General features: G+C 36.9%; 1 protein-coding gene across 3 annotated transcripts in view; it reads left to right on the top strand.

The window, feature by feature from the left end:
- The window catches only part of LOC145981303 (inverted formin-2-like), a 156729-nt gene that overhangs the window by 100206 nt on the left and 39173 nt on the right, over positions 1 to 17350 (top strand). For all 3 annotated transcript variants that reach the window (XM_083114496.1, XM_083114498.1, XM_083114497.1), the window contains 2 exons: positions 7725 to 7840; positions 17023 to 17182. In XM_083114496.1, the coding sequence (XP_082970622.1) occupies positions 7725 to 7840; positions 17023 to 17182 (276 nt within the window). The remainder of the gene's footprint in view (positions 1 to 7724; positions 7841 to 17022; positions 17183 to 17350) is intronic.

The raw sequence follows: 17350 nt of genomic DNA, 5'->3' as shown, positions 1-17350 counted from the left end.
TAGTGGTCTAGAAATTATATATCACTTAAATTTGCTTTTCACATTGTACATAATGTTACAATAGATGTTTATTGAAAGTGTGTGTGTGTGTTTAATGTCTAATTAATATTAGCATATGCAGATGATGTAGACTTATTAGGGGATGATATAAATACAATTAGGAATAATGCTAAACTATTTTCAAAGCAGCTAAAGAGATAGGTTTGGAAGTTAGCAAAGAGAAAACTAAATATATGCTTACAGACCAAAACCAAGTGTTAGGTAATAATCAAAATCTAATTATTGATAACAACTCGTTTGAACCAGTTTCCAAATTCAAGTACTTAGGAATAATACTAACAAATGAAAATGATATTAAAGAGGATATAAAAAGCAGGCTTAATTCAGGAAATGCATGTTACTTTTCTGTTCATAAACTTTTGTCTTCTCGTTTAATATCTAAGAAACTAAAAGTTAAAATATACAAAACAGTAATTTTGCCTGTATTATTATATGGATACGAAACTTGGTCCCTTACATTGAAAGAGGAACATAAATTGAGAGTATTTGAAAATAGGATCCTTAGGAAAATCTTTGGACCTAAAAGGGATGAGGAAACAGGTGAGTGGAGAAGGTTACATAATTTAGAACTACATAATTTGTATTCATGTCCAGACATTATTAGAATAATTAAATCTAGAAGACTTAGGTGGGCAGGCCATGTGGCACGAATGGGAGAGGAAAGAGGAGTTTTCAGGATTCTTGTTGGGAAACCTGATGGTAAGAGACCAGTAGGAAGGCCAAGACGAAGATGGAGGGACAACGTCGAGATGGACCTAAAGGAAATCGGTAGGGATGGAAAAGAGTATATAGATCTTGCTCAAGATAGGGAAAGATGGAATGCCTGTGTTGCTGCAGCCATAAACCTTCGGGTTTAAGAAGGCTAGAGAGTTAGTTATTTTGCATGCTGTGAGGCATTGCTATAGTAAGTGTATCACGTGGATGGACTTTGAACTTTGGATTCTAAAGCTTGTTTCATGATCGCCGCATGCTGATTTGAATAACAATAGTTCACGACCGGATCAAGAAAGTGTGGGGCGTTACCCCCACACCCCCTATACGCCTTCATGGCGTGGTGCTATGCACAGGGGAGCACTTTACCTTTTTTTTCTGTCTTAACCTGCTTCAATAATTGATGACAGATTGATTGGGATATAACTTGTCTATTGTAGTTTAAGCAACAACTTATTGTCGTGTGACTGCTCTTGAATGCAGCAATCTTAGTTAGGCCCCAATTGAAGTTTTTTTTGTTGTTGTTGTCATCTTTGTATTCTTTTACGCTATTCGTAGTCCACCTTGAGCCATTTTGCAATAGAAACCCATGACAATAAGATTTGTTATAAATAGAGAACGGATTTTAAGGTGCAGCACTTATAGCTGTTTTCATACCGATCGGTTGAGGGATGTATTTTAGGACATGAAATCAAGTAAAACGAACACACTTCGTTGCACCTTTTTGCACCTATTCGTGAGCAAGGGAGGGCTGCGGTTCCCCCTGGAAAATTAAGGTCTACCTAAAAAGTATGTATATCACACATAATTTCATTTCAGTCATAGTAATTTGTTAAATATTATAAGGGTGTTGAAGGAACATGATGATTTCAGACAAGCAGTGTTTTTTGAGGGTGCATCACTATAATGGGCGGAAAATATGCCTCCTTTGCCCCCCCGGAACAAAATTACCTCGCTTGCCCCTCCCTGGAAAAAATCCTGTGGACGTCCATGCTTATATTTGCTTTTCAGATTGTACATAATGTTACAATAGATGTTTATTGAAAGTGTGTGTGTGTGTGTGTTTGTTTATAATGTCTAATTAATATATGCATGCATGCTATGAGGCAGTGGCGGCGATTATGGGGGGCGAGGGGGCCAGTTGCCCCTGCACTATGCTAAATCTTATCTGCAAAGGGAAATATACTGTCCTTGCCCCCCGCCCAGTTTGGCACCTTGCCCCCAATCGCCGCCACTGCTATGAGGTATTGCTTTAGTAAGTGTATAACAAAAGCCTACTGTAACGGCACAGAAACAACCTCACTTCCTTCTTTCTAGTAATTTTCTAGGTCGAAAGTTCACAAAAATCTGTTTTCTTAAGGTATAATATGGCCAACGCCCGCAATTTTAGATGTGAACAGTACTGTTTTCTTGGAAACTGTGGGGCTCATCCGAAAGTGAATGGATGAATTCTTTAGAATACAGTTAAACAGTACTGCACACACGAGCAAATTATTATATTGTCTCTCACTGGAACAGGTTGCGCTGACGTTTTAAGGGTTCCTCTGTCTATCATCTTCAACTCTGTCCTATCATCTATGCAATATGACTGCTATATGTTCAATTCAAAAGTCGGGTGAAAACAATACGATACAAAACTACCGTCCTATTTCTATTTTATCCACTCCTGCGAAAATACTAGAACAAATACTATACATGCATATTTTTAACCATGTGAAAAATTCCGTATCCGAATTTCAACATGGATTCCTACCTAACAGCTCAATTGAAACACATCTTGGAGAGTAATTGTATTATACAAGTAGAGTAAGACGAAGGGGGGGGGGGGGGGGGCAAGTAGATGTGATGATATATACTGAGTTCTCAAAAGCTTTCGACACAGTAGACCATGACGTACTACTGAGTAAACTAGGTAGCTTTAATTTGTCACACTCCCTACGAAAACTCATGGCGTCGTACCTAATGAACAGGCGACAGTATGTCACCTACAAAGCCTCCTCATCCGATGAATTTTTGGTGACCTCGGGCGTCCCTCAGGGATCCAATATAGGGCCTCTCCTATTTTTGTTGTTAATTAATGATTTACCCGAACATCTGATTGATTCTCGCAAACTCTTGTTTGCTGACGATTTAAAGTTCTACAAAAGAATAACAAGTGCAGACGATTGTGCCTCCTTACAACGCGACATAAATAGGTTGAGTGCGTGGTGTTCATATAACAAACTTTCCCTAAATGTTAGAAAATGCTTCTCTGTTACATACACCAAGTAAAAGACAATAGATTATCAGTATAAAATAAATAATGTTAACCTTAAGAAAGCGGGAAGAGATCTAGAAATACTTTTTGATTCTAAATTAACGTTCGCCTATCATCTGGACAAAGTAATAAGCGAAGCGTACAAGCTTGTTGGATTTATTATTTGCACGGGCAGGCTTCAGAAGTACACAAACACTAAAAATATTGTATGATTCTCTAGTGCGTACAAAACTCGAATTTGGCTCTGTCAAATGGAACACAGAAGTTCAAAAACATGCCGCAAATTTAGAACGTGTACAGTCAAAATTATTGCGATACATGTAATTCAAACTGGAAGGTGAATACCCCAGGTTCGAATCGTATACTAACTTAATAGAGCAATTCCATATGGACAGACTTGACCACAGGAGGACAGCCCGAGACCTTATGCTGCTTTGGAAAATGTTTAACGGCAAACTTCGATATCCTCTGTGGCTTTCACAATTTAAAATACGCATTCCAAACATAAAAACGCGACCCAAGCATGGAACCTTCTATGTGAGCAAAGCGCGAACAAATATCATGAAAAGGTCACCTATTGGAGAATGAGTGCGGTCTACAATGCTATGGAGAAAGATAATAAAAGCGTCCATTTGTTCACAATGTCATATTCACAATTCAAGAAAACAGTTATGAATACACTGGCTAGAAAAATACATGGAAATATGTTATGAAACTCTACAGTATTGTTATCCTATGTATTGTATAAGAAATTGTACTATTATTGTACAATATAAACTCTGTAAATTGGTGTAAACCTGTTGAGTTCAATAATAATAAATAAAAAATAAAAATAAATAAAACACTAAAATTAAAGAACAACACTAAGGTACTACCGACATACAAAAAAATAATTTATAATTTGATTTTTAAATTCTTTAAAAGAAAGAAGTGATTGAATATCATATTTCCTTCTCTTCAGCGTCAACCCAGAAAAGAATCGCTCTCTACGTGCGTAGTCTATTAATATCATTGACTGCTTTCAGTGCTGAAGTTTGAAACTTTGTAAATTTTGCAAGCAATTATAATTTTGAAGTGATAACAAGTCATCTAGATAACAAAATTAACAAAGATGTCCACCTACATGACCTTTAGGGATGCCAGATGAGATTTGCCGATAAGATCATGGAATCCCGGACACGGAATAAAACTATTTCAATTAATAACTAATTGGCCCTACAAGTTTAGTATTATCTAACGAATATAACGGACATACATGATAATGAAACACAAAAGCTTTTTTCCCAGAATTTCACAATTCGGCATTCCCTAGAATAGGTGAGAATTCATTGTTTCAAATGACTTTACACATTTTGTAATGTCTTTATTTCCTTTCTGTGAACAGCATGCCTAATAGAGTGATTTCCAATAATTTCTAATATAATTCGAATTGCAGGTGTAATCAGAATTTGCCATAGGTGTGCCGACAGATATCAATGCCTCGTCATACCCGGTGGAGAGACATTGCGCAATGGTTCGGATCCCACTTTAAACTGCAGGTTAAGTCCCGATTAGCCTTACTGTGCATAAAGTGGACTTAACACCAAATCAAACAAACATTTGTTAACTGTAACATTTACGTAGTTATATTGAAACACATAGGTCGGCATTGCTGCTACAACCATTTTCGTCTTCTTCTAAGGGAACCCAACCCAACTTGCCTAACCTAACCACCACAGATTATTTACTACCCCCAAAAAGCTACCAGCCAATGGGAATGCTTGAAGAGGTTGTAGCAGCAATCACTACATATTGGAAACAAATTGCATTGGTAATAAGCAAAGTCAATGCGCCTTTGAACACATAGTAAAAGAATATTTAATACAATACTGGAAAAATAATGAAACTTAATAAAAATATTGAATGTATTGTCAACGGGTAATGTAGTTGCAGATTTTTCTGATTTTTCAAAACTAGGAGTGGACATCGACGAAATTCTCTCTTTGAAAGCATGTAATGTAACATTTTCCATTTAACTCATTGCAATAATGAAAGACAGAAGCAAGGAATGCTCTAAGAGTGGGCAACTGCCCACACACATCAGAGACGTATATTCTAGGCTACCTGCGAAGCCCAGGCTCAGAAGAGATGAAAATTCGGTCGGAAAATGTGCATAAAATTGCTCATTTCAATGAGAAGATGATGGCGTTTCAGGAGTTGGCACACTTAACTTATTCCTTACGAGCTGGCAATCTTGTCAGCTTTCTTTGGAATTCGCAATACGTAGAAAAGCACGGAAATTCTTGTCCATTCGAACATTATGATGTAGCGAGTATACGCCACTGACCCACATATACATTTTAAACTTTTTTAAAAATGTAGACTACAACAAATGGATATTTTTTTTCGGACATTGTTCTTGCAACAAATGACGACAAATTCTAATTACATTAGCATTAGCCAGAAGTGGCACAAGAATAAAAGCGACATAAGATAATCTAATTCAGTCGATTGAGTACCTGTTCGCAGTGTTATTCACACAATTGTATGATAATGTGCCTCATTCACCTAATGAAACATAGCCTACAGGAGATGCTTGAAAATGATGCGAAAGTTTTTGAAAATTGCAATTCGTCAGAGAAGGAGGAGAGAGGGTGGTGACTGAAAGAAATACTAAACAAAGCAGAGACACAGGGGCAAGGCACATAATATTAAAATAAATTAATTGTTAATTAAATATCACAATATTTGTTATATTTTTTGCAGACTGGAAGTACATTGCCTACTTCGATTCATAGTGCTTATTTTCCAAATTTTCCTTTTGCCCGCCTATTTGGTCAGTTTTCAGTGCCTAGAAATCCAGACCCTAAGTCCTCCCCGATGTCGTGGTAGCGTCGTTGCCTTGTAATCAGGGGGTCCCGGGTTTGATACCGGTGGCATATTTACAAACCCAATAGTGCTGCAGAACCTGCAGCCATATTTGGCTCCTGATTGGCTGTCTTCCGGATGTTAATGCATAGTTCCTTCAAAGTGACGCTAGATGGCAGGGTTCAAATTGACAGTGTAGATTTCAGACATCCATCCTAACATGATGAGAAACTCCTTTAAACTGAGATTGATTTTTGAGCAAATTTTTAAAATTTTTGCACAAAAATGGTATTATTTAGCACATGTCAAGTTATGAAATTTCTCCTATACTGCGGTAATCACTTGACATATACGTTACAAGCGCTTTCAGAAATATTCAACATTATTGTTTTTCGATGGCTTATTGATTTTTGTCGACAAGAAAGGATTCAATTGTATTTTTAACATTTTCCATATTTCCATACAAATATATATTTATTATCATAATTTCGCCAATTTGATTACAAACTTTATTACTAGATAATCACGAATCTAATTTTTTCTGTAAACGACCAACAAAAGAGGACTGACACGGAACATAAACACTGCCGGTGCTCACAGCCAATAAGAAAGCGTTATATAACTCTGGTTCTGCAGCACTCCAGGGTTTGTAAATACGCTACTCGGTGGAGGCACATAGTGATTCGGATCCCACTTTAAACTGTAGGTCCAGTCCCAATTAGCCTTACTGTGCATAAAGTGAACTTAAAACACCAACTCAACTCCAGATCCTGAATTATTATTAAATTATTTCGGAATAATAAACTAAGATCTATAATTTTTCAAGACTACATTTTCACTGATAGGCCTTGCACACCAGTCTCAGTACACCTATAGTTCTATTTGTGAATTGCATTTTAGATGAGAAGAGGATCATATTAATGTGTTCAGTACCCCTGATTTTAATGTCGGAAACAGCAGCAGCAGTATTAGTACAGTGCGTCCATTTCCTTCCGAGGCCGACAAATCGGGAGAAGTGTATCGGGCGACGCTAGCGGAGATGCCGACATTTTCTACCAGTAACGTCCCGCTTAAGTTAACCCTCGAAAGCATTTTTCTTCGGTCGGAATCGTTTGGAGGTTTCGAATGTGCAACACTGTTTCAAGATTACGTTGCAGACTAAACCGTTAAAAGTCAATCGTTTTCGTGAGCATTGTTTGCAATCTGAAAGCTCCGAGCTTGAGTTGTTCTTTCCTTCGCGACTACTGGTGCCCTGGACAGAGCTGCGAATGGAGTGAGGAACAGACCTTGAACCAAGAGCGTGTTAATTTCGTACTGTGCGAAAGAGTGTGGTTTTTGGTTACTTGCCGTGCTACGTCTTTGTGTAATTGCAGTGTGTGTGTGTTGTGTGTAAGTGAGGCGATTGAAATGCCAGCCGCAAAGTTCACGTTAGAACAAATAATTTTTATGTATGACACTTACATGAAAACAGACTCTGGTCGAGACGTGTGTAGGCAATTTGCACAGAAATTCCCTGATAAATATCTGCATGCTAAAGATATGTCCATAAAATTAAGCGGGGCGTAACTTGTAGCTTCAAATTTACTTATTGTGATTATCCACAAAAGCGATGTAAAATAAATTCAACTTCAAATATACTTGTAGGTTTGAAGTATTGAGTCTTCCAATTTTAAAATGCAAACACCATCAAAGTATGTATTGACCTGTTCAATGTTATTGCATATACAGTTTGTACAACAACGAATGGAAATAAATTTACTCAATCGTATCATATTACCTCAACCAGATTTCACTAGCTAATTTTAATGTCTGAAGCAGTAGTAGTGATGTTGTTGTTGTCTCTTTGCAGCTTTGGATTCAAGCAGCACAATGGTGAAGATGCAGGTGTTCGAGTTGTTATGTGCAGTTGCAGTCTATTCTTCAGTAGGTCATGAGTTAGCATTAGATGCCCTTGATCATTTCAAGGTTGGTACACCTTTGTTTCATGTATTAGCTACCAGTAGCATGCTTCATTGCCAGTTTGTTGTTTTGGTAAAACCTAAGCTTACCATATGTCCGGGATTAGCCCGGACAGCAGTGGCGTCTCGTGGCCTCAAATTTGGCCGGGGCTTATTTTTTAAAGAATTTAAAATATAATGACAATTCACATGAATTACAAAAAATAGGTATTTTTTTCTTCTAGACTACAAAACTGGACTTACTTTTTTGAAAGAATTTAAAATGTAATGACAAATTACATGAATTACAAAAAAAATGGGTATTTATCTTCTTCTAAACTACAAAACTGGACTTATTTTTTTAAAGAATTTAAAATATAATGACAATTCACATGATTACAAAAGAAACAGGTATTGTTGTGAAACATACCTTTCTACGAACGTTGACTCCTGTTCTTCTGCTCAGCAAATTTTGTTATTACTTTTTCGTTGAGGCCCTCTATGTTTGAAATGTATTCTATCTCTATTGTAAGCAAGTGCCAAGGCATTTGGTCTGTCTTGTCCCATTGCATTTCTTAAGCAGGTTTTAATACGCTTCAATGTGCTGAAACATCGTTCATATTCAGCTGTTGCCACTGGAGCTATTAAAACTATGTTTGTCATTTTTACTGTTTCTGAAAAGGTATCCTCTAAATAGGGGCGTTACCCCTACACCCCCTATACGCCTTCATGGCGTGGTGCTAAGCACAGGGGAACACTTTACTTTACCTTTTACCTAAATAATTTTAAATAAAAAATGAATGCAATCTACTGATAGAGTTTATGTTTTTCAACTCTTCACTACAATAAAGAACACGAAGTTTTCCCTCTTCTATGAAGGGATAATAAATCTGCGAAGATGCCTCTGTTTAAATATTGTTCTATTTCATTATGTCCTTGTAGAGCAAGTTCATGTCGACCACAGCATTTTAAGCAATCGATAATTCTATTTAATATATGCCTATTTATCCGGACAAATTCATTGTGTCTTGTAATTGACAGCCTATGTCCTTCATCAATTTGTGTTCGAACATCAACCCTGCCAAACTCACTCAAACATAGCGAATGAAAGCCACCAAAACACTACAGAACAACACGCGAGATCGAACGCGACGCAACGGAACTAGCCCCGAATCAGCACTCAAATCCATTGGACTCTCCCCTCCTCTCTCTGCTAGCATGTGACCTTCACTGTAGCGTAGGCGGGTGTAGGCCACGCCTTCTTTTGCGACGTGCCCCGGAAAGCGATAATTGACATCAATGCCGCTAGGAGCGCTGTCGTATCCATTGCAACAGACGATGAATTTACGTGGGTAAAAATCGCCTTTTAAAAGACTGTGTGATAGTTATGCGTTATGGTGATTGATAATTACGTGAATACGTCCGTTTTTCTTTAGGGGCTAAGCCCCGGAAGCCCCAAGGGACGAGACGCCACTGCCGGACAGTAATGGTTTTCTAGTGCTGTCAGGGGTGATGTCCGAGATTGCAAAATGTCCGGGTTTTGAGAATCTGAACATGAAAATAGCTACCGGTATTGAATATACACGACCAGGATTTATGGCCGGAAAGGATAGATCGATTATATGGATCGATTGATTATACCTATGGTTGATGACCTATTTGATGAACGTACGTACATTGTTGAACAAGGTAATTGAAAACCAAAAGGTTGGTTGTGGTTCAAGTTCTGAAAAAGTACCAGATACTATTGAAGAGGAATGGCAAGCAATTTTTAAGGTGTTTCAAAAGACTGACATTTCATGTGCCAACATTTCTAAAATGGTTGAGTTTGATGTGTCTAGTTGAGAGAGTATTTTCAATTATGGGGAATATTTGGTCTGCGAAAAGCGGTAGACTTCTAGTATCCACTGTTAAACATCTGCTGAATGTTAAAATTAATTCAGAATTTTCATGTGAATTTTATGATGTTATTAAAACAAACTAGCCATTTCTGAAAAAAGTCATGTCTAGTGAAAAGTACCACTGAGTCAACTAAATCCCGCATCACACGGAACTGGATTTCCAGTAGGTATGCCCTAGTTGGCGCTGGACTGGCTACCAATTTGCTAGTTTTCGCCTCACACGAAACTTATCAGCGTACTTGTCGATAGACTTTTGTTCCCATACGAGGGAAGTTGTAATGGCGGCCGCGTGAGATGTAAACAATGAATCACTTCACATTTTTAAAAGCCGATAACTATTCAACCGAGAGGAATAACGTTTCGTATAAAACGTCATTAGGTACAAAACAATGGCGCTGCTTAAATACATACTTTACAACGTTTACTGTACACGTATGGAAGAATATTTTAGTTGTTTCAAATGTAAACATCGTGCACTCAGCATAGATGGTGTAACTCGACGCGCCTTTCATGCTGTATACGTTATACATTGCTGGAGTAACACTCGGAAACCACAGACAAAACCGCTCCTTTGCACACTCACAGATTATCTTCACATGGCGAAACTTTGCTCTGATTGGCTGTTCCACAGAATCCAGTCGAGGAAAGCAAGTAGCAATTAGAACATGTCCTATTCCTCCAAACCAGTCAAGCAGTCAGCCAGGCGGCCATGATTGCTACCTAGAAAGTTAGTTTAACGCCAACTAGGGCATTCCTACTAGAAATCCAGTTCCGTGTGATAGGGGCTTAACAGATAATGCTACCTAGAACAGAGAGGTTTCCTAAACATCAGAAAATGTATTATTCAATTAAACATTTGCAAATTAATTGATTGATTTTAGAAAATAATGTTAATATTTTTTCTTGTATAATTTATAGTTTAATGTTCCAATAAAATATTAAGGCTTTTAAGTAAATTCAATTTATTTTTGTAAAAAAAAATGAAATTCAGCAGTAACGAGTTAATCGCAAATATGTCCTGGGTTGGACCCCCCCAAAAAATGGTAAGCCTAGTGATATCAAAATTTTACATTCAAAGAAAAGTGTAAGTTACATTCACCATTCTCAAGCATTTTATATTTATATAATAACCCGTGGCGCAACAGCCTACCTATGGACTGCCAGCCTTGCTCCAACCTGATCTACTCACCCAAGTGGAAAATCATCCAAACAGTTACGGGGTGACGTGTGGTCAGCACAACGATCCCCCAGTCGTTGTGTAAGTTTTCATTTCAGCATGGAGGTTGCAAGGAAGGACTTTTTCCTGGGCAGAAAACAATGAATGAATATAAGTTCGAGTTTGGCAAAGCAAAATACCTCAAGAACGTCCCCTCTCCATGGCGACTAGACCAATCCGATTGGTTCAAGGGTTCATGTGACCGTCCCTGCCTTTAGATGGAAAATACAAAAGTAGAATTTGAAGTTGGTTCTCTGGCTGGATGGGGGAATACTTTCAAATCTCTTTTCCCCCTTCATCAATTCACTGTTCATTCTCTTTGTTGCAATTAATCTAGATAGATTGCCAGTTGATTTTCCTATAGTTTGCAGGAAAGTCAAACCACAAAATCAAAACCCTTGGCAGGATGCGAAATCCTGGGGGAGGATGGGGGGATTTTCCCCTCCCACCAACAATCTTGGCCTCAAAAATCCCCCCACCAAAATTTTTCGGGGGGAGAGTTTTTGTTACAACAAACAAAAGTTAAGCAATTACATTTAATTTCAAATAAACTGTACTAAGAATAATATCGAAAACATACACAAATTAGTGTAGTTGTGAGTGTTCAATGCTTTTTATCACTCAAGAGACCATTAACAAATCTACATCAATATGCACAATAAAAGTAAAACAAGAATACAAGACAATAATATCAATAATAATAATTGATTTATATTATATATATATTATATTGATTTAAAAACTAAATAAAAACTTACACATAATAAAACCTATTTACCTATTTCCTAATTTATTAACATCTTTAACCAGTTAGTAAAGGAAGTAGTTTGCTACATTGTAATATCTGATATACATAAAAGTAACAAATTGATTTATTTTTGTGTAATTAATTAATAAATAATAATATATTTTTAATTTAGTAATTTATTTTTACTTTTAATAACATTATAAATATGTATATTGTATAATTTATATGTATGTTTGTGGGGGAGGGGGGTTTGTAATTAAGATCTTTCTACCCCCCACCAGTCTTAAATGATTTCGCACCCTGGTGGATATGTAAACTGCCAACATATATTTTTCTACATATGAATCTTGCAGTGTAAGTTATTTCTAGCCATTAACGAAGTAAATGAGCCATTTGTAAGAACAGCGGATTTGAAAGTTTAGCAGTTCCCACAAAATGTGCTGAATTGAGTAAATATCCAATAGGATGTGAACGAGAGAGTTCCAGGAGGAACTGAGTAAGCACAGACATGCAGTCTGTGAAAAATGCTGACAACGTGTCCTGTGTTAATGCACTGCCAGTCAATATCACCAAGGCAAGGGAATTCTACGTGTGAGTTGTACTCAGGGATATCACACCACTCATATGCTGAGTTCACACAAACTTCATTCTTTTGCCAGACCTAAACTAATGAAAAGAAATATGATGATTGATAATATGTTGAAAGTGTTAAGTGGCAGTTGTTCATTTGGCCATGTGAGCATCATAGTGAGGAGTTATTCATGTGAAACAGTCAGGGCCGTATCAAGGTTTGTGGAGGCCCCTGGGCAAAATGTTTTGTGGAGGCCCCTCCATTTTTTTTAATTAATTTTTACTAGGAGCTTTATTAACTCAATATGTTAACCACCAATTTTCAGCAGTTGAAATGGTAGACCTGATTTTAGAATCAGTAGTCATTCACAATCGAACATATCGCAGATAGGTTTGCAGGGAGAATAGCGCAGTACAATAAAGTTACAGGACGAAAATTGTAGCGCTATAGCAGCAGTAAAATTCTGAGTCTAAATTTCTACAGTAGCTATATATGAAGAGTGAACACCGTAACTACAATATATAGTAAATACTAAGGGGGTTCAGACGGAAACAGAGAACTGAGCAGTAGACTGTACTTGCATACATAATTTATTATAAATGATATTATTTACAATTAAGAGTAAATATGTCACTACATATACACGTTTCATCTACTTAACAATTGCCGACAGGTTCATTGTAGAAATTGTAGTAACTACACTTTCATCAAGAAAATTCCCAAAGGTTTAACACTTATAGTAGACACACAATTTTTTCCCCTAGAAAAACTCACAGTTCTAATACGATGTTATTAACGAAAGAAAGTTATGTACTTCGTAGGATTATTTATCATCTTAATCGTTTCTGAGAATTTATTGTTTGAATAAGTGTGCCTTATTTCCACACCACAGCCAAATCAATCCATGGTATAAAGTATACTGAGCTTCAGATATCTACAAACAGATCGACTGAAAGCTGTGCTACAATTGGATCCAGAAGAGTGTAGACATATGACAATATTGAAGTTTTTTTTTTAATTTTTAAATTACAACTTCTTATGTAATTTTTCACAAGCATAGCCAGCTGGTTAAAATATTTTTTTGGTGGAGGCCCTTCACAGCTTGCTTTTGGTGGGGTCCCCGGGGCAATTGCCCCAGTTGCCCATAGGTTAATCCGGCCCTGGAAACAGTGCTGCCTATGAAACAGAAAGCCAAATTCCATGCAGATACTTTGGTCTCACCAGACACGTATCTAGAAATATGTTTCAGGTGGGGGTTGGGGGTCCCGAACCAAGTGTCTCGAAATAATAATAATAATTAAATAAAAATAATTATTATATGAAATTAATTAAAATAGTGTTAATTAAAATATTCAAATTAATTAATATTATATTTTATTACATGATTAGGTAAGACAACTGTTTAAGAATAGTGATATAACAGCACATATTCATTATCTAGCTTACGTTTAGTTAAGGTCGGCAAAATTTGTACAAAAAACAACTGCCCTGGCTAGGAAATTAATGTCAAATAGATAAAGAATTGAATATTTTTAAACATAGAGAAAGTTGTTAAATCCAGTTGATGAAAAGTAAAGGTCCTAGTGTTGTAAGTAGTAATAAATCTTGCATACTGTAAATCTACTTTGCCACTGTCATTCGATGTAGTATGATGACAATATAATCCTTGCCTTCCAATAAGTTTGGGTGGAGATAAATAACACTCAATTAAAGAACAAGTATATTTTTATTACTTAATTTTTGTAATTAGTAAGTCTTTGGGGGGAAGGGGTCTGGACCCTCTGGAACTCCCCTCTAAATCTGCAGGTCTTATATCTATCAATTCATCTTCTCTCTCTCTTGGTTCCAGGATTCTAACCTCAATTTTATAAGAATTCCCATTGTCGTGAGCAGAATTTATCTTAAGAAGTAAACAGTTGCAATGTTATTACTAGGGCACAGTTAGTTATGCACTAAGAAAATGCAAAATATGCACTAAAAAGTGTAAAATATGCACTTAAATATGCACTTTAAAAACTCGTTTAATTTATAAATGCTCTATATTACAACCTATGAAAGATTACATGCCAGGCAATGAATATGCATTATTCTGAATGCTCATTCGCTACACAGATTTCTTTCAATTAATATGGTTCTGCATGAAATGAAACACAATACATTACAGACCAAGATCATGATTGCATTTGATAACAACATGATGTCTCAAATCTTCGAACTTGAAACTCTTCTGTTTTCAGCTAGAATAGTCTTATATTCAGAAAACACACGTTCCACTTCGCGAGATACAAGTGGACTGTATTTTAGGGCAACAAAGTCAGACACATCAAGTTCCAGATGATCCACACGTTGTCCATTTGTATGCAGAATTTTGCAAATTTTCACCATTGTTGCATACCCACTGTTCGTTTTCAATACTGCATCCAATTTCTGTACATACACAGGATCTTCAACCTGGGCGAGGACCTCTTTAACATCTTCTATAATTTTGATGCTTGTTTGAAGTTGTTGAAAGAAGAAAGACAGAGAAAAGATAAAGAAAAGAGAAGAGAAGTGAGGAGAAGATAAATAAATACAGTACACGTATACGCTCAGGTTTGGTTGTGGGTACAAAAATATGCACATCATCAACTTATTTTCATACAAATATGCACCCGCATATGAAATATGCATTTTTAGTTAAAAATCCTTAAATATGCATATGCAAAATTCATAATTATCCGAGCCCCAGTTATTAGCATTGAGTTCATGTATTTTTTTCAGTATTAAGTCCTAATACACATTGTTGTTAGAAATTACATGTTTAACTGCCAGCAGTGATATCATATTCAGTGGCACGCTCAGGAATAGAAGAAAAATGATACGACCTTTATCAGTGCTATATATATTATACTTTTAAGGAATCATATGATCAATTTTTTACAAGAAAAACTAGGGGGAAGAGGTGGAAGGTCATTATTTTATAGTATTCTACTTTAACTGCCAAATAATGGTCTTTTGGTGGGATAGTTTGTGTATCGTATCTACCCCCTCTTTCACTTGCATCTGCCTAGTCAATTGGGTCACACTTATAGATCCTATTTGCTGGCAGTGACCGTACATTCCGTTGACGAAAGTCAACAAAAAATTACATATTTCACACATGTAATTTAATTTCAGTCACAATAATGTGTGTTAATTATTGCACGAACATGAAAAATTCAAATTTAAGCAATGTTTTTGAGGGATGAACACTATTATTGGGGAATATATGCCATGTTGCCCCCCCCCCCTGGAAAAAATCCTCTGGGCGTCTATCACTAGGTATCAAGTTTGATGCTTGGCCGGCCATTTCTACTATGTGAATGCACTTTACACATTCTTGAGTTTTGAGTTTTAACCTATTAACTGTGCCAGTTACGTATATAGACTCTAAAATTGGACCTTTTTTTTGCAAAGCGTCTATATGTATATGGTTCTTGTATTGCAGCAAATCATTTTTATGTACACAAACTTTTTCATGCTATTTAGTCTATGTGGGCTGTTGAGAATCAAACAATCCATTGTTGATGCTTTCTCAGTTCCTGAAAAATACTTTTTTGCAATTTGGGATTAGAGCCGTGGTGTTCTAGTTGGTAGGGTGTCTGACTGTCATGCGGGAGACCCGGGTTCGATTCCTGGGATGCTCGTTCTGAGTCCCTGCATAAAGTGGCTCTGGGGCTCACCCAGCCTCAAATGAATGTGTATCTGGGGGCAACCCTGGAAGGTAAAGGTGACTGCAGCATGATGGTCATTGCATCACACCCAAAATGGCCGAAATCACGAATATGTAGTGTATATGTAAATGTGCCTTCAAGGCATGGAATTTTACCTTTGACCTTACCTAATATGGAATGTTTATTTGCGGCAGAGTCTATATATAGATATTGTTTTCCTTAGCTTCATTTTGTGGCAAGTCTTTTTATAGTTAGGTTTTTGCATTATTTACGATGAAATGAATTTCCAGTTGCATTTATATATAGATGATTTCTTTTTGGTCACACTTCAACGTCACTGCACTTACTGGACTGGACCTACAGTTTAAAGTGAGATCCGAACCACTTGAGCCTCCACTGGGTATCGAACCTGGGAACCCTTCATTACAAGGCAATGATATTACCACAACAAAATCTGGGAGGCCTACACATTCTTGAAAAATCATGAAAATGTTCAGAATAGATACAAATTGCCACAGAGTAATTAATTACCCACTTTGTGATTGGTTCATAGTAGCAACAGCTACTACAGTCCCGCAGAATTAACTTGAGACAAATGGCCGCTCTGTGAGTGATGCAACTGCGTTCGAATTGGCTAGAGCAGGGGACTTCCCGCTGTAATGGGCCAACGGAAACTCTAATGTTTGCGCACGCGAAATGTTACCAACTGTTGAAAGGACTCGCGTGCAGTGACTGGTGAAGCAAGCGAAGCGGCAGTGCATAGAGCCTCGATGTTTTCAAATTACGGATTGAAGGTAAAGAATAAACTGTTTATCTATTTATTGTGTAAGATAGAGTACTTATAATGCTTATAATTTTCTTAGCATGTCCTCTTAATATATTTCCATTACACAATGTAATTTTTTTTCAAATCTTCCATCGTCAGCTGATTGCCCGTGATTCGCATAAGAGTCAAGCTTTTGCTGTAGGTTGGTACTCATGCAGCAGTGCCGGCAGCTGGCATCCATTTTTCTCAAGTTAATTCTGCGGGACTGTAGTTATGTTTTCCTAGAAGGTAGTAATCAATGTTCTTTACATTTCAGGTTTCACACGGTCAAAGATACAGATTTGAGAAGGTATTGTATGAACTCAAGACTGCAGATAATAGTGTCTACCAGTCAACATTAATGGCATTTGTCAACTGTCTTATTCTTGGATCAGACTCACTACAGCAGAGAACAAGGATTAGGAATGAACTTATAGGTGGATACAAATTCTATCTTTTGCATATTTGTGTTATCTTTCATTGCTAAGAAAGGAGTAGACAGGATATTTTTAAGAATTGAGGGGTCTAGTGAGAGAGGGAGCTAAGCCACAAATCTTGAAAATTTTAATTTTTGCCATTTTCCATCTTCTCCTACCATCTGTCAT

Source organism: Lepisma saccharinum, chromosome 29 (genome assembly GCF_977018435.1).
Source record: "Lepisma saccharinum chromosome 29, izLepSacc3.1, whole genome shotgun sequence".
Taxonomy (NCBI): domain Eukaryota; kingdom Metazoa; phylum Arthropoda; class Insecta; order Zygentoma; family Lepismatidae; genus Lepisma; species Lepisma saccharinum.
Note: the sequence above shows the minus strand (reverse complement) of the source record. Positions and strands in the feature narration are given on the sequence as shown.